The sequence below is a fragment of the Hermetia illucens genome, chromosome 4 (assembly GCF_905115235.1).
Source record: "Hermetia illucens chromosome 4, iHerIll2.2.curated.20191125, whole genome shotgun sequence".
Lineage (NCBI taxonomy): Eukaryota > Metazoa > Arthropoda > Insecta > Diptera > Stratiomyidae > Hermetia > Hermetia illucens.
Window position 1 is genome coordinate 59,738,615 of NC_051852.1, and position 18,406 is coordinate 59,757,020.

General features: G+C 42.7%; 3 protein-coding genes across 5 annotated transcripts in view; 1 reads left to right on the forward strand and 2 right to left on the reverse strand.

Annotated features, from left to right (window-relative positions):
- The window catches only part of LOC119656126 (mitochondrial fission process protein 1-like), a 41,705-nt gene extending 39,053 nt beyond the window's left edge, over nt 1–2,652 (reverse strand). For 2 of the 3 annotated variants that reach the window (XM_038062459.1, XM_038062456.1), the window contains exons 1-2: nt 2,372–2,652; nt 2,206–2,319 (exon numbers count right to left, since the gene is read on the reverse strand). In XM_038062459.1, coding sequence (XP_037918387.1) covers nt 2,206–2,263 — 58 coding nt within the window. In that variant the 5' untranslated portion in view covers nt 2,264–2,319; nt 2,372–2,652. Of the gene's footprint in view, nt 1–2,205 lie in introns of all 3 variants that reach the window. The other variant, XM_038062455.1, reaches the window with a different exon arrangement.
- Nucleotides 2,653–2,738: 86 nt separating this feature from the next.
- LOC119656125 (myotubularin-related protein 4) overlaps nt 2,739–18,406 on the forward strand; it is a 62,049-nt gene continuing 46,381 nt past the window's right edge. The window contains exon 1 of the mRNA XM_038062452.1: nt 2,739–3,182. The gene's annotated coding sequence lies outside the window, so the exon portion shown is untranslated. The remainder of the gene's footprint in view (nt 3,183–18,406) is intronic.
- On the reverse strand, nt 9,306–17,323 carry LOC119653946 (histone-lysine N-methyltransferase SETMAR-like). Its single transcript, XM_038059107.1, has 2 exons — nt 16,824–17,323; nt 9,306–9,513 (listed from the first exon to the last, which is right to left on the reverse strand). Exons 1-2 carry the CDS (start codon nt 17,321–17,323, stop codon nt 9,306–9,308), a joined length of 708 nt encoding a protein of 235 aa, XP_037915035.1.

An 18,406-nucleotide genomic window follows, 5' to 3' on the forward strand; every position in this document is an offset into this window, starting at 1 on the left:
GCTTCGATGTGGAATTCACCAATGCTACGACCGGCATGCAGCTCGTGATGTCCTTCGCGGACGGCTTGGGTTCGACACTTGTCTAATCCAAATTCCATCCGAATATCACGGCTGAACATGTATATTATTCGCAACAGACTTCTAAGATGTTCGTCAGTACCAGCATGCAGATTGATGTTATCTAAGTACATCAAGTGTGTCAGTTCGCACTTAGCACGCAGGCCATACTTTATTGCAAAACCATGCCCTCTAGCTTCATTCTCTAGCCACGAAAGGGGGTTCAGTGCCATACAAAACCAAAGGGGACTCAATCAATCTCCCTGGAAGATGCCTCTCCGTATACGGATGGGCTCTGAGGTATTAGCACCCTCAGATGTACGCACTTATAAGGTGGTATGCCACCCTTCCATGCCTGCCGCCAAAAACTTTATTAGTTTCGGATCAATGCGATACAGATGTAAGATATCGATTAGCCAGGTATGCGGAATGCTATCAAAAGCCTTGGCATAATCGATATAGCAACTAAAGAGGTTTCTTTAGCCTATAGTTGCTTGTCCTACAACTACTGAGTCGATAATGAGTTGCTCTTTGCAACTCCTTGATCCAACTTGGCAGCCCTTCTGCTCCTCGAACAGAATATTGTTGGTCTTGAGGTGCGCATTGACCCTTCCACTAATAATGGACGTTATGAATTTGTAGAGGGCTGGTAAGCAAATAATCGGTCTTGTGTCTGCGGGGTCCTGCACCCTGTCCTTCTTAGGAATAAGGAATAATTCCCGCAGGAAGGATGGAAATTCCTCCGGCCGACTGATGACGTTATTTATACTGTGTCAACCGACTGTGTACGCTGGTAAATTTCTTATACCAGAAATTCTGCACCCGATCCAGACCTGGGTCCCTCCAGTTCTTCGACCTGCTTATGGCTCGTCGGACTTCCTCTTCGGTAACATCCGCAAAATTCATGCCAGACGTATTGGCACGACGAGTGCCTTCGGCAATGATCCACTCAGCATGTCGGGCGGGTAACCCCCAACTCCACCCCAATACTCTTTCGCTTCCCTCACCGAAAACTGTACTGTTTGGACGCTCTGTTAGGATTCGTTGAGAGATCTGAAAAAGCTCCGCTGGTTCCTCGCGTATGTTGCATTCTGGACAAGTCTGGAATCACTTATTATTATTATTATTTAATTGAGATTCTAACTCCTAGAGAGCGAACATGATAAAATCTGTGTATACTGACAGGGAGATAATATCTGAGAACCAAAAACCCCGCCCTCATTTTGCCGAACTGCTGGCATTCGGGTTAACTCCAACGCATGCCGTTCAGTTCCATATACTATCTCGGGCAGTCGACGTTCACGACTGTTAGGGGAGTTTGGTTGACAGCCGTGGTGGCCATGTTGGACGCAAGGTGATGCAACGCTGAACGCTCATCTCAACATAGTTGACGCCCAACGTGGGGTAATTTGTGCGTAAATGAATTTTATTTCCATACTCAAACGAAAAATAATTTCTTATCGAATTACGCAGCAAAATTTAGTTACTTCATCTATCCGCTATCTATCACCGCCTTATAATGCAAAGAATTTGACATCCAGCATCTGACTTGAGGTATCTTAATGATTTCACGCGGAGAACACCCACGAATTTAATGCTTTGTGTCGCTATGTTTTTTTTATTCATGCTCCACACCTACACAAACATTTAACGACATTGTCATCCACAGGTTTGCATGTCCATGCGTTCGTGTTTTCTAGGCATTCAAGCAAATTCCCTTTGATTTGGCCGAAAAACCGACATCGATTGGGTCGACGGCAAGCGCTTCCAAGCCCACATAAACCAAGCCACCCTAGGCATACTTTTGAATTTGCGCTGGTTTGCTGAGGTTCAGCAAACATGTGGGTCAGACATTCAAAAAAAGTATATTTGGGATATCAGCCACATGCGGTAAACGCGGCACTTTGTAACAGATGAGGGGATCCCCCGTTCACTTAATTATTTTCGTACGAAACTCAAGTGGTGCGCGCTCACGCTAAAGTCGAATTTCCCCCTATCCGGAAAATGCCCCGAACGTGACATTTGCCGTACCAATCAGCGACGATGACGTTACGCAATCTTCAACCACTTGTAAATGTTTATTTACAGTCAAACTCCCACTTCACTGGACATTCGCACCAATTGTCTCGCGAAAGTTCTACTTCTTACCTAAAAACCGGAGCCAGCTATCCCGAAACAGATCATAATCACCAGCTCGTGAATCCATCCTTCCGCACCACTCCAACTATTGCCCAACTCGCCGTTTTCGGTTTCCACACAATCCTATAACAAAGTCGAATCGCAAGCATGCAAAATCCGGCCACTTTTAATTTACCTTGGATTAAGCGGAGTATTTGCAATCCACACGACGGTTAGGCGCCTGTTTAAGCTCCCCCGACTCGACCGCTGAAACGTCAAAACATGGGGAAGTATTTGACGTGTCATCGGAATACTTTTGGAACGCTCAAAGATGTGGGATTTCGAATTAAAGAATGGGCAATGTCGCTAGGAATGCTGTGTTTCGAGTTCGTTACGATGTGGTAGGTAAGTAGGCATACTCTTATCAGCATATGCGGGTTTCACACACAGGTGGCACCCCCATCGAAGCAAAGAATAACAATTGATTTCCACTAACTCCACTTCCGTCAGGTTGTGCGGCCTGGCAGCGGCCGAAGCATCCACACAGCCTGCGACCATCCACGAAGTGGTTTTCTATTGTACGTGTGCTGCTTCCAATACGTCCGCGGCGACGCGATTTCCACTCGATTGTGAGGAAAAGTCGACGAAAAACTGCCTTCTCGGGTCGCGAAACACATGAGGAGTGTTTTCTACGACCGCTTCTAGTGTTGTGCACCCAGAAATCGAACTATCCAGGCGAGAGTGTTTAGAAAAGTGATGTGAAAATCAACGACGAAAGCGGAGAGAAAAAGACGAAAACGTCAGACGAGGCCGTCGTCGTGAAGTGTAAAAAGAAAAGTCAAATTTGTGTGGTGTATGGTGGAGCGCGATTGTGTTGAATTCTCGGTGCAACGGAAGAGACGCTGAGGTCGAGAGTTCGTGCGTCGCAAAGGAAAATCGAGGGCCACCGTGCAGCGAAAGTGCAGGCAGCGAGTTCTTGGCGAGACGACACCTAAAACAACTCCACGGTGAGTATGCACCGCCTGCAAATGCAGCTGGTCCAGGAGGCCCCGCGCCGCGGTCCTCCTCGCGCAGCACGGCATCCTCGAAAACGCAGTGTCACTGTTTTCACGCCATGTCCTTCGTCTTCCCTCGGAACGCTTGGCTGGTCTCTGTCTGCTTTCTTTCCGAATTTGTTTTCATCACTTTGTTGTGCTTCTACGTCGGCACTGCGCCTGCGCGCTTGCGTTGACGCTCATCTGTGTTCGTTTTGTATGTTTTGTCTTGGCTGGACGGTCGCGGCGACGGCGAGACGTCAGCGAGCGAACGATGTGGCGATTTCATGACGCAACCTTGAGATGAAAATCCACAAAGCAACTCAGGAAAGGAAATCTAAAGGTTCCCATTGCCCCCGGCGCCCGCTGTGCACAGCCACATGGTCCTTGTGCCATCACCCTCAACGCAAAAGGAGGGCCGTCCAGCGACGAAGGGCGACAGGCCGCTCGACTTTCAGCTGAGGTGAATGGAATTCAGGTCACGGCATGGACGGTAGGTCGACCTCGTGAAGGCAAAGTGAGCTTCTGCTCGTCGGCGAGTTGTTGGCCGATTGCAGCCTCGTTGCACATCTTCACTCGTCCGACCAGTCTGCGACGGCACGAGCTGTGCGCTTCGTGGCCAAATCTCGTGGTTAGACTCCAAAGTTCTGTAATTCACCCGCCTCTGCCTCTGCTGCGCCCGTTGGGGGCCATCGTGCCGTGCTTTGTTTATTGTTGACATCACTCAAGGCCGTCCGGTTTGTTGTTGGACGGATGAGCCGTGGATGGGCAACTGTCAGCTCTCCGATTCCATCATCCGCGCAACATGTCATCACTCCACATGAAGCTTTCCTCGATGCATTTTCCCTTTGAGGCGATCCAGCTCCATCCACAGACTTCTCACGGCTCCAAGTGGATGCGTGCAGGCCGTCGCGGGTGTTTTTATGACCCCAATTGGAGGCCTCAATGGAAAGTGGTTATCTTGGCTACGTCACTACCCGCGAATTGTTCGAATTCGCGTTGCCACTTGGCAGCCGGCGAAAAACACATTTGCGCGGGGGAGTGGAATAGCAAGCGCCGCGCCAACTGATAAGGAAGGAGGTGGTTGCTTTCGAGGCGACAGGTCGTGGGCTTGGATGGAATTATTTTTAGCGACTTTTTAGAAAGGAGAACGGGTCGACTTGGCACAGGCGAGAGCATGGCTCATCCGCTTGCTCGAGCACGTCGCCGTAGCCTATTTCACAGTCTAGAAAACTCAGAAATTTTCTCGGTTGATTTACAGGTCGGAAATATGTTCGCCAGTAGCGGTTGACTTTTCGATAGCAGCGCATATGGTTGCAATTGGCTACGACATCAGATGTTTGCCTCTGATTTCGAGGGTAGATTGCAGCGTGGAGGTGAGCCACTTTCTCGCTCCAAAGGCCTTCTGAGACTAACATTTGAATGAGCGAATTATAGTAGTTGACTACAGTGTGCTTCTGATCCTTATTCAACTTATTCTGTAATCTAGATTGAGATATGTTTAGGTATCCACCCCAGCAGGTGGAAGAAAACATTCTCTTCATAGTAGTCATGGGCCTCCAGCTTTTGAAAGAATTCGAGGGGAAATTCCGCTTTACGTGGTGCCAGTGGATTTCGGTAAAGTGAACCCAATTAAGAAAAAAATAATACAATTTCTCGATTTCTTCCTCAATTTTCGAGATATCGAAGGTTGAAAGTTCTGATTTTTGTAATTCTGAGGGAAGGATGATAGTCTCCGTTCGCAACTCACTTATAGGAGGAAGGCCCGAGATGCTATCCAAAAAGAGGAGGACCATTCTTGGTTGCTCGGCCTTCTGTAAAGTTTTTTTTTTTCTTTGGAAGGTCTATAGCACCACAGAACCTACATGTCTCCTTTCTTCAACTGACGATTTCGATAAATGACATTTTCCTGGATCTACTCATGCTACTTAATATTTGCTCATTCTCTTCAAGGGTTAACAATTTTCTTCCACAACAAAGATTCAGAGACACGCTTCGAACAACTTACGGGGGCCATCCCGTGTGAAGACCATTTTTGTTTTCGCTTTCTTTAGAATTTTTTTGTGATGAACTGGATGAAGATATAAATATGCATTTTTTGACATATATTTATTGATATCTTGAGCATGCATAATAATTTTTCCAGCCCGATAGCATAATTCATTATTGAAATACATTTTAACGTGCGGACTTAACTACAGTCCGTAAACTAGGATTATTAAAAAATATTGAAGCTAAATTTTTGGTGTCTTGTTGAACTTTTTTTTCTGAATTTCGGTGATTTTTCAAAGCTTCTTTAATGAATAAAAAAAAACTACTGAATGAATCGCAATGGCAATGCGGACCGTAGAAATATGTTCTGAATAATTCGTAAAAATTTCAAAGAATTTCGTTGGATAGATTTTGAGCTATGGTGGCAGCAGATTTTTAATATGCAGTTTCGAGAAAAACGCATTTAAGAAGTCTAATTCGATTTTTAGCCGTAAAATGTTAATAACCTAGTCCAAAAGCCTTAGGTTTCTTGAAGAAACCCATGTACAGCCTTGGCTTCAGTTCTTATTCTATTAGCGAAGTCATTCGGACTGATAAATACGGGCTTTATTACGGCAATCGACATAAATCTGACATGTGACATATTGTCTGTGTAACACTATAATTTCCGAACGCCCGCGAATATCAAACAAGTCGGAAAACCGGAAGCTAGATGCTTCAGGTATGAAAGGTTTTGTGTATTTCTTTTATAAGGAGATTTGAATGTGCATTTGTCCCATTAGTATGTAGCACGTAATATATGCATATATTATGTGAAAACATCCACTTTCAAGTGATATTGACATTCATAGTCTTGAATTTGCAGAGAAGTGACAGCTTTGGCCTAGCATAACTTTGTTAGTAATAGTGCGGTTTTCACCAGGCAGGATCATGCTCTATGCCGTAGCGTATATTGCTGCAAAATTTCGTGATTCTAGGGTGAACTTAAGGGGGGTTTTCCTGTCAATTACTAAAAATTATAGTAATGTACTATTATTAACTTTATTTGAACAGGTATCGGTATGGAGGGTATTTCGGAACCTAGGGACCATATAGTAACAGCCCCCTGATTTTCTTCAGAGTTTTCAGTTGGGTAGTTTCTGAGAATGGGTTCGTTAAAAAAATTTTCATTTTCAACCCCCCGCACTCCCCACCTTTCTAGCAAATGTCAAAACTAAAACCGGCTTCGAAAAGTACTAACCGAGACCTTTAATTTGATACCCCACATGACTATATTTGATGAAAAAAAAATTTACACCTCCCTTTTGCATGTATGGGGACCCCGCTATGTATATGCATTTCGCATGTTTGACTCCCTTAAGTGTGATATTGATATTCAGTTGCAGTAAATTTACACGGTCAAGTCTACTTTGAGCTACTGTAACTTTGTGACTAATAGTATAATCTTGGGAATAATATGCTTCATATTATATTTTATACTAGTACCAGCTTTTATAACTCTGGGATACACTTAAGGAGGTTTTACTCAATTTCCCCAAAAATATGCTAATATACTATTATTAACTTAATTTGAACAGATATCGATATGGAGATTTTTTTGAGGCCTGGGCACCATATAGAGACAGCTTCATGATATTTTTAAGATTTTTCGGTTGGGTAGTTTCTGAGAATGGGTCCGTCGAAGAAATCATCACTTTACACCCCTCTCACTCCCGGTCTTTTTAACAAATCTCGAAACTAAGACCTGCTTCGAAAAGTACGACCTTTCATTAGATACTCCACATGACAATATTCGGTAAAAAAAATGTTTACACCCCCCTTTTACATGTGTCGAGACCTACCCCTAAATCTTTATTTTGCAAACAAAACCTTAAAAACCAACTACCAAGCCTGTTCCGAAGAGTAGATTTTAGCTGGCGATAGGTAGGTAGGAAAAGTCCTTTCTACAAATGCCGTGGAAGCCATGACTGTGAACAATTGGTAGTTAACCATACACACCAACTGTTTAACCGTGATGTGAACTATTGTAACGGTTTTTACATTTTTAAGGGTTTGTTTGCAAAACAACCTTATTTAAATCGGTTCAATGTCTGTCTGTCACACACACTTTTCACAAAACCTGCAGGCAGTGTCCGTAGATATCCCTAGCTTCCCTAGGTTCAGCCGACAATGATCAGTGAGATTTCCCCCTATGATTCGGAGGTTCTTTTTGGTGAGGTCTAAGCAATCCTTTGTGCGTATAGGTTCGTATCCCCCAATAAGCACCCTGGACTGCTCCATCCCTAGTAGGCCCGCCCAGTATAGTTCCCTCAACCGTTCCTCTTCATTTCTTAGATTCATAACCATAAAGCCGTTTCTGATTCCACAGAAGGGTTCTGGCCTGTGTAAAGGCGCCCCTGCTCCCTTCTTGGCTAGTTCGTCCACGGCCTTATTGCCTTCCAACCCAACATGGCCTGGAACCCAGAGTATCCAGACCTTGTTGGACGAACCGAGTGTATTCAGTCTCTCAAGGCATTTCCATACCAGTTTAGAGTTCACCTGGTTGGACCTAAGTGCCTTGATCGGTGCTTGGCTATCGGTGAGAATAGCTATGTTCTGCCCCCTATAGTTCCTTTGCAGATTAAAGGAGGCACATTTGTCTATGGCTTATATTTCCGCTTGGAATATGCTAAGGCACCTGCCCATTGGCTCAAAGTATATTTTCCTTGGACCAATGACACCGGCACCCACTCCCTCTTCTGTGAGGGATCCGTCAGTGTACCAAGTAATCAGTTGCTGGTTTAAGCCGTATGTCGCAGCCACGCTCTCCCAGTTTGCCTTGTTACTCCAAAGTGAAATATAATATGAAGCATATTATCCCCAAGTTTGATCAAAATGATACTATTAGCAACCAAGTTACAGTAGTCAAAGTTGACTTTACCGTGTAAATTTACTGCAACTGAATATCAATATCACACTAAAGTGGTTAGTCAGACATGCTAAGTGCATATACATAACGGGCTACGTACAAATTGGATAGTTCTACACTTAAATATACTCACAGAAGAAGCAAACAAAACCTTTCATACCTGAAGTGCCTAACTGCCGGTTTCCCGACTGGTTTATTATTTCACATCACTTGTTTGAATCAGTTCTAGCTTTAAATTAAATTATTAAAGACAGTAGACCTGCTTCCAGATATCCACATGGAGTATAAATTGTAAAGCTTTTGCCTTTTCTTCAGCTGTTAACTAGAATTTAATTTTTGAAGGGCTGGACCCAAGTATGTGACATAACCAGGTGTTAGAGCCTCTTGAATGCACATAACTGATTTATATTAGCAGCTTGTTCTTGAAAGGTCATCTCAAGCTTTTTGAATACTTCCAATGGCGTCGGACAATGATAGATCCAATTTTTGTAATGTTGCTACCTCTTTATCATCACATTTGTAACTGTACGGCATTTGACGCTATCTATGTACTTTCTATTATTTTCACATTTCTTTTGAATTTTTTGCCATTCTGACAAAGCAATTTAATAGAGTATTTTTTTCGTTCGTACATGGAGGTGAAAAATCATAGAAAGGCGCGTCCGCTTCAGCTGTACCGCACAAAAGCCGGATGTATGTGGGTTGAATGAGCCTATGTGACCGCCGACCCCTCGTATACTCGTCCCTCTGCGTTGAAAGAGATCGTTCAACTTTGACCTTGCTCCATTCCTGCGATCTGTGTGCCCCTCCATACATCGTGCAAGGTAAAGCACACTCATTTCTTTCGCCAGAATGTCCACAGAGATCATGCTCGCCACCACCAATACGGCCTCATATGATGTGGTTCTAAAAGCACTGCAAACTCTAAAAGCCATCAGTCGGTAAACCGAATTCACCTGCTTCCGTCTGAGAGTTTGCAAATGCCTCTGCCCACACAGGTGACGAGTTAAGCAGAATGGATCACACCAAACCGGCTAGAAGCAAACTCTGACAATGTTCCGACCCGCCAATATTCAGTGGCACTGGCTGCCTTTTGGCATGCTTACTCTGGATGCTCCCTAAAGCTAACTTTAGTATTTGATAGTCGTTGAACGACCATATATCCACCTACTTTCACTTTCACAGTGTGGTTCTTTCTACGGTTTGCTATTAGGACTGCTTCCGTTTTCTCGTCCGCCAAGGTCAGCCAGCCTCTCTAGCCAGAATTTTACCGCTCTCACTGTTTCCGTCGCATGGACCTGCATATCCTCTGAGTAGTTTGTTGTAACAACCAGAGCTAAATCAACCGACAACCGTAGTCCCCTCTGAAAGGGGAAGAGCGAGCAACCCATTATACATGACATTCTACAATAGGGGTGTTGGTTTAGTTTTTTTTTTAAATAAAAAAAATATTCATATAACCAAAGTATCTTTGTATATAAATGTTAATCGAAACGATAAATGTTACAGAGAAGACAATAAAAACAATATATTAAACCAACAGATGAGTGTTACATTTTTGAAAAAAAAAACTTGACGATAATCGGAGTGCGGATGTCCATTCCTCGTTCATTTCTACACTGACAGCCAAAAAAAGAATTTGCTATGCCACGGCCACCGCGATTCGCACTTATGTGCGTTTGACATGGAAGTAGCTCGCTCCACCGCTAGCTGAAACCAAAATGGGCTTCAGCGAGCAACCAAGTGCACGGCCTCCTCAACTTGGTTGCCATAAGTCAAAACAGCACGGGCCAAAGGGCTCTGCTCGCCTCCCAGAAAAGCGGCAATGGAAAAGTAGTCACGCTGCTAAGCTCACCAACTTATGCCTGCCTGGCCTTGTCGAATTTTTCTTGCATCAGTGATTTCGTAATGAATGCCAATTGCCAAGATGGTTGATTTCTTCTATCTACCTCTACCTATCGCTAACAATATTTTACAATTTGGTACAGTTACATCACCGGGCTTAACGTGAGTACCTGTCTCGTGGGCTTAATCTCACGGTCTTCTTAGGACACGAATTCATTTTATGACCACAATCAGAGCCCTGCCGCAGTAAGCTACGACAGTGCCGGTCTATACCGAGTGCCTGGCTCAGCATTCATACTCTTGGATGCAAGACCTACCGAACTAAGGAGTACGGCACCCATGTTGAAACGCAACACCACACTGAAACCCGAAGGTATCTGTTCGCTTGAACGCAACCACAACCACCATGAAGCTCCCACTAATGGGCCAACCGCAAACAACCGAGCTGAACGCACATACAATAGTCTACCTGAAGTATGTGAATTCAGGGGCTATCCCGGGTCCCCATGGTACCAGTATACCCCTGGTAAGGCTTCGTGACTATTGCTACTTCAGATGAGTCACCGTGCAGACTCGGGTCTGAACGCCCTAATTATGTCTTTGGAGCATTCGCCTACTGCATCACAACCGGCAAGCCAATGCGATACAGCGTCTCTCGGTGCTACCACTATGGAGATTCTCCTCGGCGACTTGATTTTGGTTCAGCCGACAGAGTTGCCGCCCCGTCTTCCTCCTCGCTACTTCTGGGCACCACTATTTGGTACAGTAAAGTCCTTGAGGGTTTAATGTGAGCACCTGTTTGGACGATTTAATCCCACGGTCTTCTTAAGACACGGATTGATTTTGTGACCACAATCAGAACCCCGCTGAAACAAGCAACAACTGTACCAGTCTATACCAAGTGCATGGCTTAGCATTCATACTGCTGGATGCAAGACCTACCTAAATCTCTACCGAAATAAGAAGTACGGCACCCGTGTTGAAACGCAACACCACGCTGAGACCCGAAGGTCTCTGTTCGCTTGAACGCAACTACAACCCCCATGAAGCTCTCACTAGGGGGCCAACCACACATACAACAGGAGTTCATCTGAAGTATATGAATTCAGGGGCTATCCCGGTGCCAGTATACCCTTGGTAAGGCTCCGTGACTATTGCCACTTCATATGAGTCACCGTGCAGACTCAGGTCTGATCGCCCTAATTAAGCCTTTGAAGCATTCGCCTACTGCATCACAACCGGCAAGCCAATGCGATACAGCGTGTCCCGGTGCCAACACTATGGAGGTTCTCGTCGGCCACTTGATTTTGGTTCAGTCGACCGGGTTGCCCATCTGTCTTCCTCCCCGCCAGCTGTGAGCACCACTATTTGATACAAATAAATTAAATCACGTTGAGCTGTTGTTCGCTTTACGTTCGATTGCCAACAAATTTCGTCCATATTCTTCCAATCTCTACTGGCGTCACTTATGACTAAAACCTCGTCGGCTGGCTTACACAATTGAGTTTTTCCTTTGCTCCGCGTGCTACATTATTTCCCGGAAGATTGCTTTCCGCAAGTCCATAGTGCTGCTTGGCCCGTTTGGTTATTTATCCAAATGCCATCAGTATTCAGCAGCGTGGTTACCTCTATAATTGCTGCACTGCGTGATGTTTCTATTTATGGGAAAAGTAAGGCCTCGTTCCCACTCGTCTTTGATACGCTGTCCCTCACCTTGAGCATCAGTTAATGAACCACTTGGTGTAGTTAGTTGCTTACATATTTAACCAATTCGGCTGTACTTCCATTGGCTCCTGGTGACTTATAGTTTTCAAGCCAATGGATTGCACGGACTGTTTCTCCATTTTCCAATCATAGTATCCATTTCCAGTTTTCCAATCATAGTATAAGAACGTTTTATAACGTAAAGTTTTTCCACTTAACAAAGTGCTATTGTCAAATTAGTTGCAAAACTTAAGAGGAACCCATTTAATTCGAATCATAATACTTCACTTTATGCTAAGAGAAAATATCACGTAGCAGACGCCCATGGGCCTGCAAGTGCATTTGGATTACCTGCATATGGCGCCTAAAAATACTCTCCGTTCCGAAATCTGCTCAAATAAAGTTAATATAATATTACTTCTTGTCAATTTACTCCAAACTTCCTTAGGTTAATCTCAGTACTATAAAGTTGTGCAATAACAAGGGCTATAATATAGAGCACCATACTGGAAGGCTTGGTGGAATTCCTACTATTATTAACAAATTTATGTTAGAACAAAATTGGCTCCTTACCGTAGAAGTACTGCATTCTTGGAGATAAAATATCAATCTTCCAGGTAAATAATCGGACATACTGAATGCGTAGACACTGCGAACTATTTACAAATTCACAAATCATCTTACACCTACATATTTTTATATAAAAGAATCACAAAAAAAAATGAAAAAAAAATAAAATCACAAAAGTCACCCCCAAAAATAAAAAAAAAATCTTATTTTCTACGCAGAGGGAAACTATCCGAAAAAAACAAAAGATAAAACTACTAAAAACTAAAAATTGATACTTGGTATGTAAGTTGTTCACTTTGATTACAGCAGCCAAGCGTTTCGGCATCTAAGAAACTAGGGTTTTCAGATAGGTATTCGAAATTTTGGCCCACTCTTCTTGCAAACGTTGTTTGAGGTAAATTTTACTGGTTATTGGCCTTCCCCGAATTTTCCTGTCCAAGTAGTCCCATAAATTTTTCCGGTGACTGAGGGGGGATTTCGAGGTCTTTCGGGCAGTTCTATAAAAGACATTGTCTTGCCTTAAAAGCTTTGTTTTGGGTCGTTATCTTGATTCCCCCATTTTTCTTCACTGGAGTACTTTTTTTTCTTAAAATTTCCATGTACGAGTCGCTTGTCATGTTGCCATTGATAAAAACCAAGCTACACCTCGACACCATTACATTACCACCGCCGTGTTTTCCACTAACAGTTAAATTTTTCCGAATAAGTTGAATTTCGACTCATCCGTGAATATGACGTCATTTCAAAATTTTTTTGGCATATCAGCGTATTTTAAAGCAAATTTTAAACGTTTCTTTTTATTCGCCTCACTTACGAATGGTTTTCTCGCAGCAGTACGGGATTTGTACCCCGTTTTTTTCAGTACTCGTTTTACTGTTTGGATCGAAATGTTTTGGTTAGTTCTTCCCGCAACGGCTCTCGCGATTTCTGGTGCGCTTATTTTTGAGTTTTTCGCGACATTACGTATGGTAAATCGCTTGTCATTCGCTGACAGTTTTGGTGATCGTCGTGTGTTTACACTTTCAAAGCGATCTTCGTTTTAAAATTCGAAACACGGTAGCCCTCGCCATATGCAATGTGGAAATTACTGCTCGGATAGATTTACCTTTTTCACGCCAAAAAAATCACCAATTGCCGTTTTTCAGCCGAAGTATTACGCACCTTACCTTTCGACCAAATTTAGTGTCAATTGCTATATGGATATCCGAGAAAAGTGCGTATGACAGACAATAAACCGATTTTAATAATAATTAACCCGAAATGTGCGAATTTGACTTTCTTTAATTTTGTTAATAATAGTCGGATTGCTTTCAAACTTCAGAATTATGTGATATATCGCCTATGGAATGAACTTGAGGGCGGTTTTCCGGCAAATTTAAAAAACATGGTAATATGCTATTATTCACTTTATTTGTGGAGATATCGGAATTGAATGTATTTTGAGGCCTAGATTTCACATAGTTGCATCACTGTGATTTTTTTCAGATTTTTTGGGCTGGGTAGGCTCTGAGAATGAGACCTGTATTACTTTTTGGATACTTTGATACCCCACATGACCACCACACCACATTCGGCGATCAAAAATTACGCCTCCCTTTCGCATGTATGGAGAGGCCTCCTTCAATCACTTCAAAGGGACCCACAGATCACATCTTGTCATCAAATTTCGTGACAATCCATCCAGAGATTGAACCAATTTTAATAAGGATTTGTTTCACACAACGCCTTAAAAACAAACATTTCAAAATGTTTACCATTTAGGTCTACGTACTTTCATATTGGATACAATGAACAATGCTAAAATGTTCATCGATGCAAAATTGTTGCGACGTTTTACTCCGCCTCAAAAGTAGAACTGTTTTATTTTTCAATCGTTTTGTAAATATTTCATGGAAATCTTACTGCATCAGTTGAACCTTTATGTTTTTGAATAACCCATACACTTCTTACTCCTAATTTGTTTTCGTGTCAAAAGGTTCTACTTTGCTAATGTTTTAATCGTATAAGATTACCTTCTAGATTACTTTGTTGAATTCATCAACATGAATTTTCCCCTAACAAAACCATGTTTTCCATGGTTTATTGCATACGCCTTCCGATAAAAATTCACAACCTCGGCTCACCTGTAAACTTACAATAAGTGGTGGACGTCCGAATAAACGACCTAACACTCTTCAAATTCCCTTAACAATCAATTTTTCCCATCTACCATGAAACCAGTCGAGCAGCATTCTTTCCACGCTCTCTGAAATCTAAATATCTGCTCATACACAATGAGAAAAGATATCATAAAAATGCTATAAACAAGAATTAAATTTTATTGGCGTTCGAAGCCACGACAAAATTTCACAGTAAATCAATAAACAATGACGACTGGGCAATACGCTCGAGCCGGCTTTCCGTCGCTGCATGCTAGGGTCTAGCCCGGATACCACCGTACAATGCTATTAGTGAAGGGAGCCAGCTCATAAACTGCACGTCTTAAGTACTCCATCACTAAATCAATCTGTCTTCGTTGGCTCGTTACAGTTCCGTAGTTAGCGACTCACCGCTGTTGTGTAGGAGACGACGGAGTGTATCTTGAGAAGTGCAAAAAGGTTGCACGAAGGCCTGAAGGAAACAGTACGCGGTTCGCGCAAAGTATGCTATGCTTCTCGGTCCATTCTCCCGGATTCAATTGAACTTAATTTAGGCCATCTTGGAAGTGAATTATAGACTCGACCATCATTCAATGATACGCTTCAGTAAGAAAAATGAATCCAGTGAATACTTTGTGCTTAGAGAATGTTGAACGAATGCAACAATGCGATTTCCTTCATTAAAGTGCTCAGTGGATGGCAAAGGCCCAAGGATGGGGCACTTCCGATACTCGCAGCAAGTAATCACTCTATTCTAATTAGGCAGCAGTGAATTTTTCGTCTGTATACTCTTTTTGGTTCCGAAACCAATCTTTAGATAGCAGCTGATGTTGCCGTAAATTCGTTATATTTCCCTCCTCTCACATCAAAAAACTTCCTTATCCCATAATGCGACAAAGCTTCTGTGCCAGAACATATGTCTCCGCAGCACATTATTTTCCCAGACGAACATTATTTCCACTTTTCTTGTCTCCGAACAAAATGGACTGCATTTGGATAGGTTCAATGGAGAAGCATTAAGAAATTTCCAATGCTCGGTGAATTATATGATAATAGGCAATAAATGAGCTTCCGGGACAAGCCTCTCACAATGCCCTCCTTTTGCAATTGGTGATGGTCGTTGCTTTGGTACCGAGTTGCGCGGCGATGAAGACGAGTATTAGATAATGTGTCTGCTTACTCGGTCGCCGCCCGCCTGACAGTTTGATAAATACTTATGTATGTTCTTAATTTAGTGCTGCTCCCCCTGGCTGCCTTGTTGACTTCTTATCTATACTGCAGCATTTGAATCGGAGAATGAATTTCTAGGGCGCTGCCTATGGAAAATTCTTACGAAAAGCGTACGTGAGTAGGAGCAAGTAGATAATACACTTGGTTTCAAGGGCCGTTGAACCAGACTCTACTACTTAAGGTCTGAGCAATTTTGTGTTTGTACTGTCAGTATGTATTTTTCTATTTTACCGATTACTGACATTTTTTCACGCTTGATGAGCGAGTAAGGTCAAGCTGGGCACCCAAAAATTTTAAATTATTCTAAATAAAATAGTAAATGAATAATTTAGCCATAGCAAATACCATACTTGTCACTCCTACACCTGTAAATATCTTCGTGATAGCCGGGGGGGGGGGGGATTCCCTCTTCACAAATAAGTATCAAACTTTTGATTATTCGATCATTTTTGATAATCAGCTCCACACTGTTTTGAGTTCGTCAGTTATTCCAATGCGAATAATAAACAATATTTTTTTTCCTGTATCCTCCACTAACTCAATTTTTTAAAAAGGTCACCAGCCGGAAAAATAGAATTCAAAAGAAGGCAAACCACACTTATCTATCATTACTTAAGATCGCTGTTGCGTTTGATCATATGCTTCATTCCTACTATTGCTCATTATGTCTGCGAATTTCGCAACATTCTTGCTATCGAAACGTTAACAGTGCCTCGGATAGGGACTGACTTTTGACTATCGAAAACGATTTCCGATTAGTGTCTGTGCGCGCACGCCGTCAACGCTATTTAGGGCTCCAACTTCAATATTAATAATATATTGGGTTGGGGAAAATTTGCAAAAAACTCAGACAACAGTTTTCGCAACCCTCTTTTGAGGCCAACTTAATAGCACCAAGAGTGTTTTGGAAGGAGCGGAAGAGATTGTGATCACTTAGTGTCAGGTCCGGACTATACGGTGGGTACGATAGGACATCCCATGCGAGCTCGCGTAGCTTGGCGGGTCATCAAAAATGTGTGAGGCCGTGCGTTGTCCTGGTGGAACACAACACATTTCCTATTGACCAATTCTAGCTCACAGTAGAGGACCGAATTGAGGATCTGGCCACAGTTGAGCAGCTCATAGTGGATGACTCCCGTCCAATCCCACCAAACACACAGCAAAACCTTCCTGGCCGTCAATCCGGGCTTGGCGATGGTTTGGGCCGTCTCGCTGCGCTTTAACCACGATCTTTTTCGCTTGAGGTTTTCGTACGTGAACCACTTTTCATCACCAGTCACTATCCGCTTCAAAAATGGGTCGAATTCGTTCCGTTTCAACAGTGCATCGCAAGCGTTGATTCGGTCCAACAGATTTTTTTCCGTCAACTCGTGTGGCACCCAAACATTCAGCTTTTTTTGGAATCCAATTTTCTGCAAATGGTTCCAAACGGTTTTATCGTCCTTACCCAGTTCCTGGGCAATCGAGCGAATGCTCACATGGCGGTCTACTTTGATGATTTCGACGATTTCATCAGTTTCTACAAGAATTGGCCTACCAATACGGGGTGTATCTTTGACATCCACTACACCAGAACGAAATCGATCGAACCAACGCTGTGCTGTGCGAATCGTTACAGTATTGGACCCATAACCTTCACAAATTTGTTTGACCGCCTTCGCTGCATTTTTACCTCTCAGGTAGTAAAAATCTACAATATGACGAATTTCTTCCTTGGTGGATTCCATCTTTGACGCGCTATAACTTGAGACTGAAACGTACGATCATAAGACTGTCAAAGAGACACCTGTAGCCCAGATTGTCGTCTTCAAATCGCCGTATGGTATGACCCGATGCGATGAGTACAACACAAGATATGTTTAAGTTTCGCCATCTATTGACAAAATAGGACATTACTTTTTCCCCAACCTAATATTAATAAGCTGAGTATTCAGATCATAAGCGAAACAAGATGTTGGGACTCTGGAAAGAACTCCACACCCGCTTGCGGCACTGCGCTTCTATGTATATTTTGCAAATCACACACCCCCCTAACAAATGTCTCCAGATATGACAAAGTTACCGGAAAAGATTGATAAAGGTGACCATAATCCGCGGAGAAGCAAAGTCGTCCTCCAACATCGTCACATGTTATGGAGCCAATCCACGAAAGACATCCTTCAACATCCGCCATAATATACGGAAATTGATTGAAATCCGGCTTCTAATAAGAATATGGTAATATGGAATATGGTAAGCGAAAGACAATAGTTAAAATGATATATGCATTTGTAACTGTTCATTTGACAATGAGTTCCTGTAATTACCAGGAAATTGTGGCACACATCCAATGTTTCTATTTACCCTACTCTATATTCATACGCTCATAATTGGAATATTTAGTGCCCTAGGTCTTGTGCAAATTGGATTTAGATAAACTCAATGTGATAAGGGAATAGTTTACGGGCATTTATCACCATTAGTGGCATATTTCACTACCGTTGAGAGTATTTGAATATTCACTCACACTCAAATCCAGGAATATTCAGTACTAACCTTCCTTAAACATTTTCAACAAATGATAAGAATACAAGGACACTCCAAAATTACAGAGAAACAGCCGATTTTCCGTTGTAGCCCTACCACTATTTATAAGAAAAATAAGTTTATTGACACATTTATCAACAACTCCGAAAGTAAATTTCAAGTAGTTCAAGCTTATCGTGCCTTATCGCCGCATGCAGCGCTTCAAGTAAAATTTCTAGATAACACTCATGCCGGCATATAAATGCCAAATGATTTTTGGTCAGTTGAAATCTATTTTTAAAAAT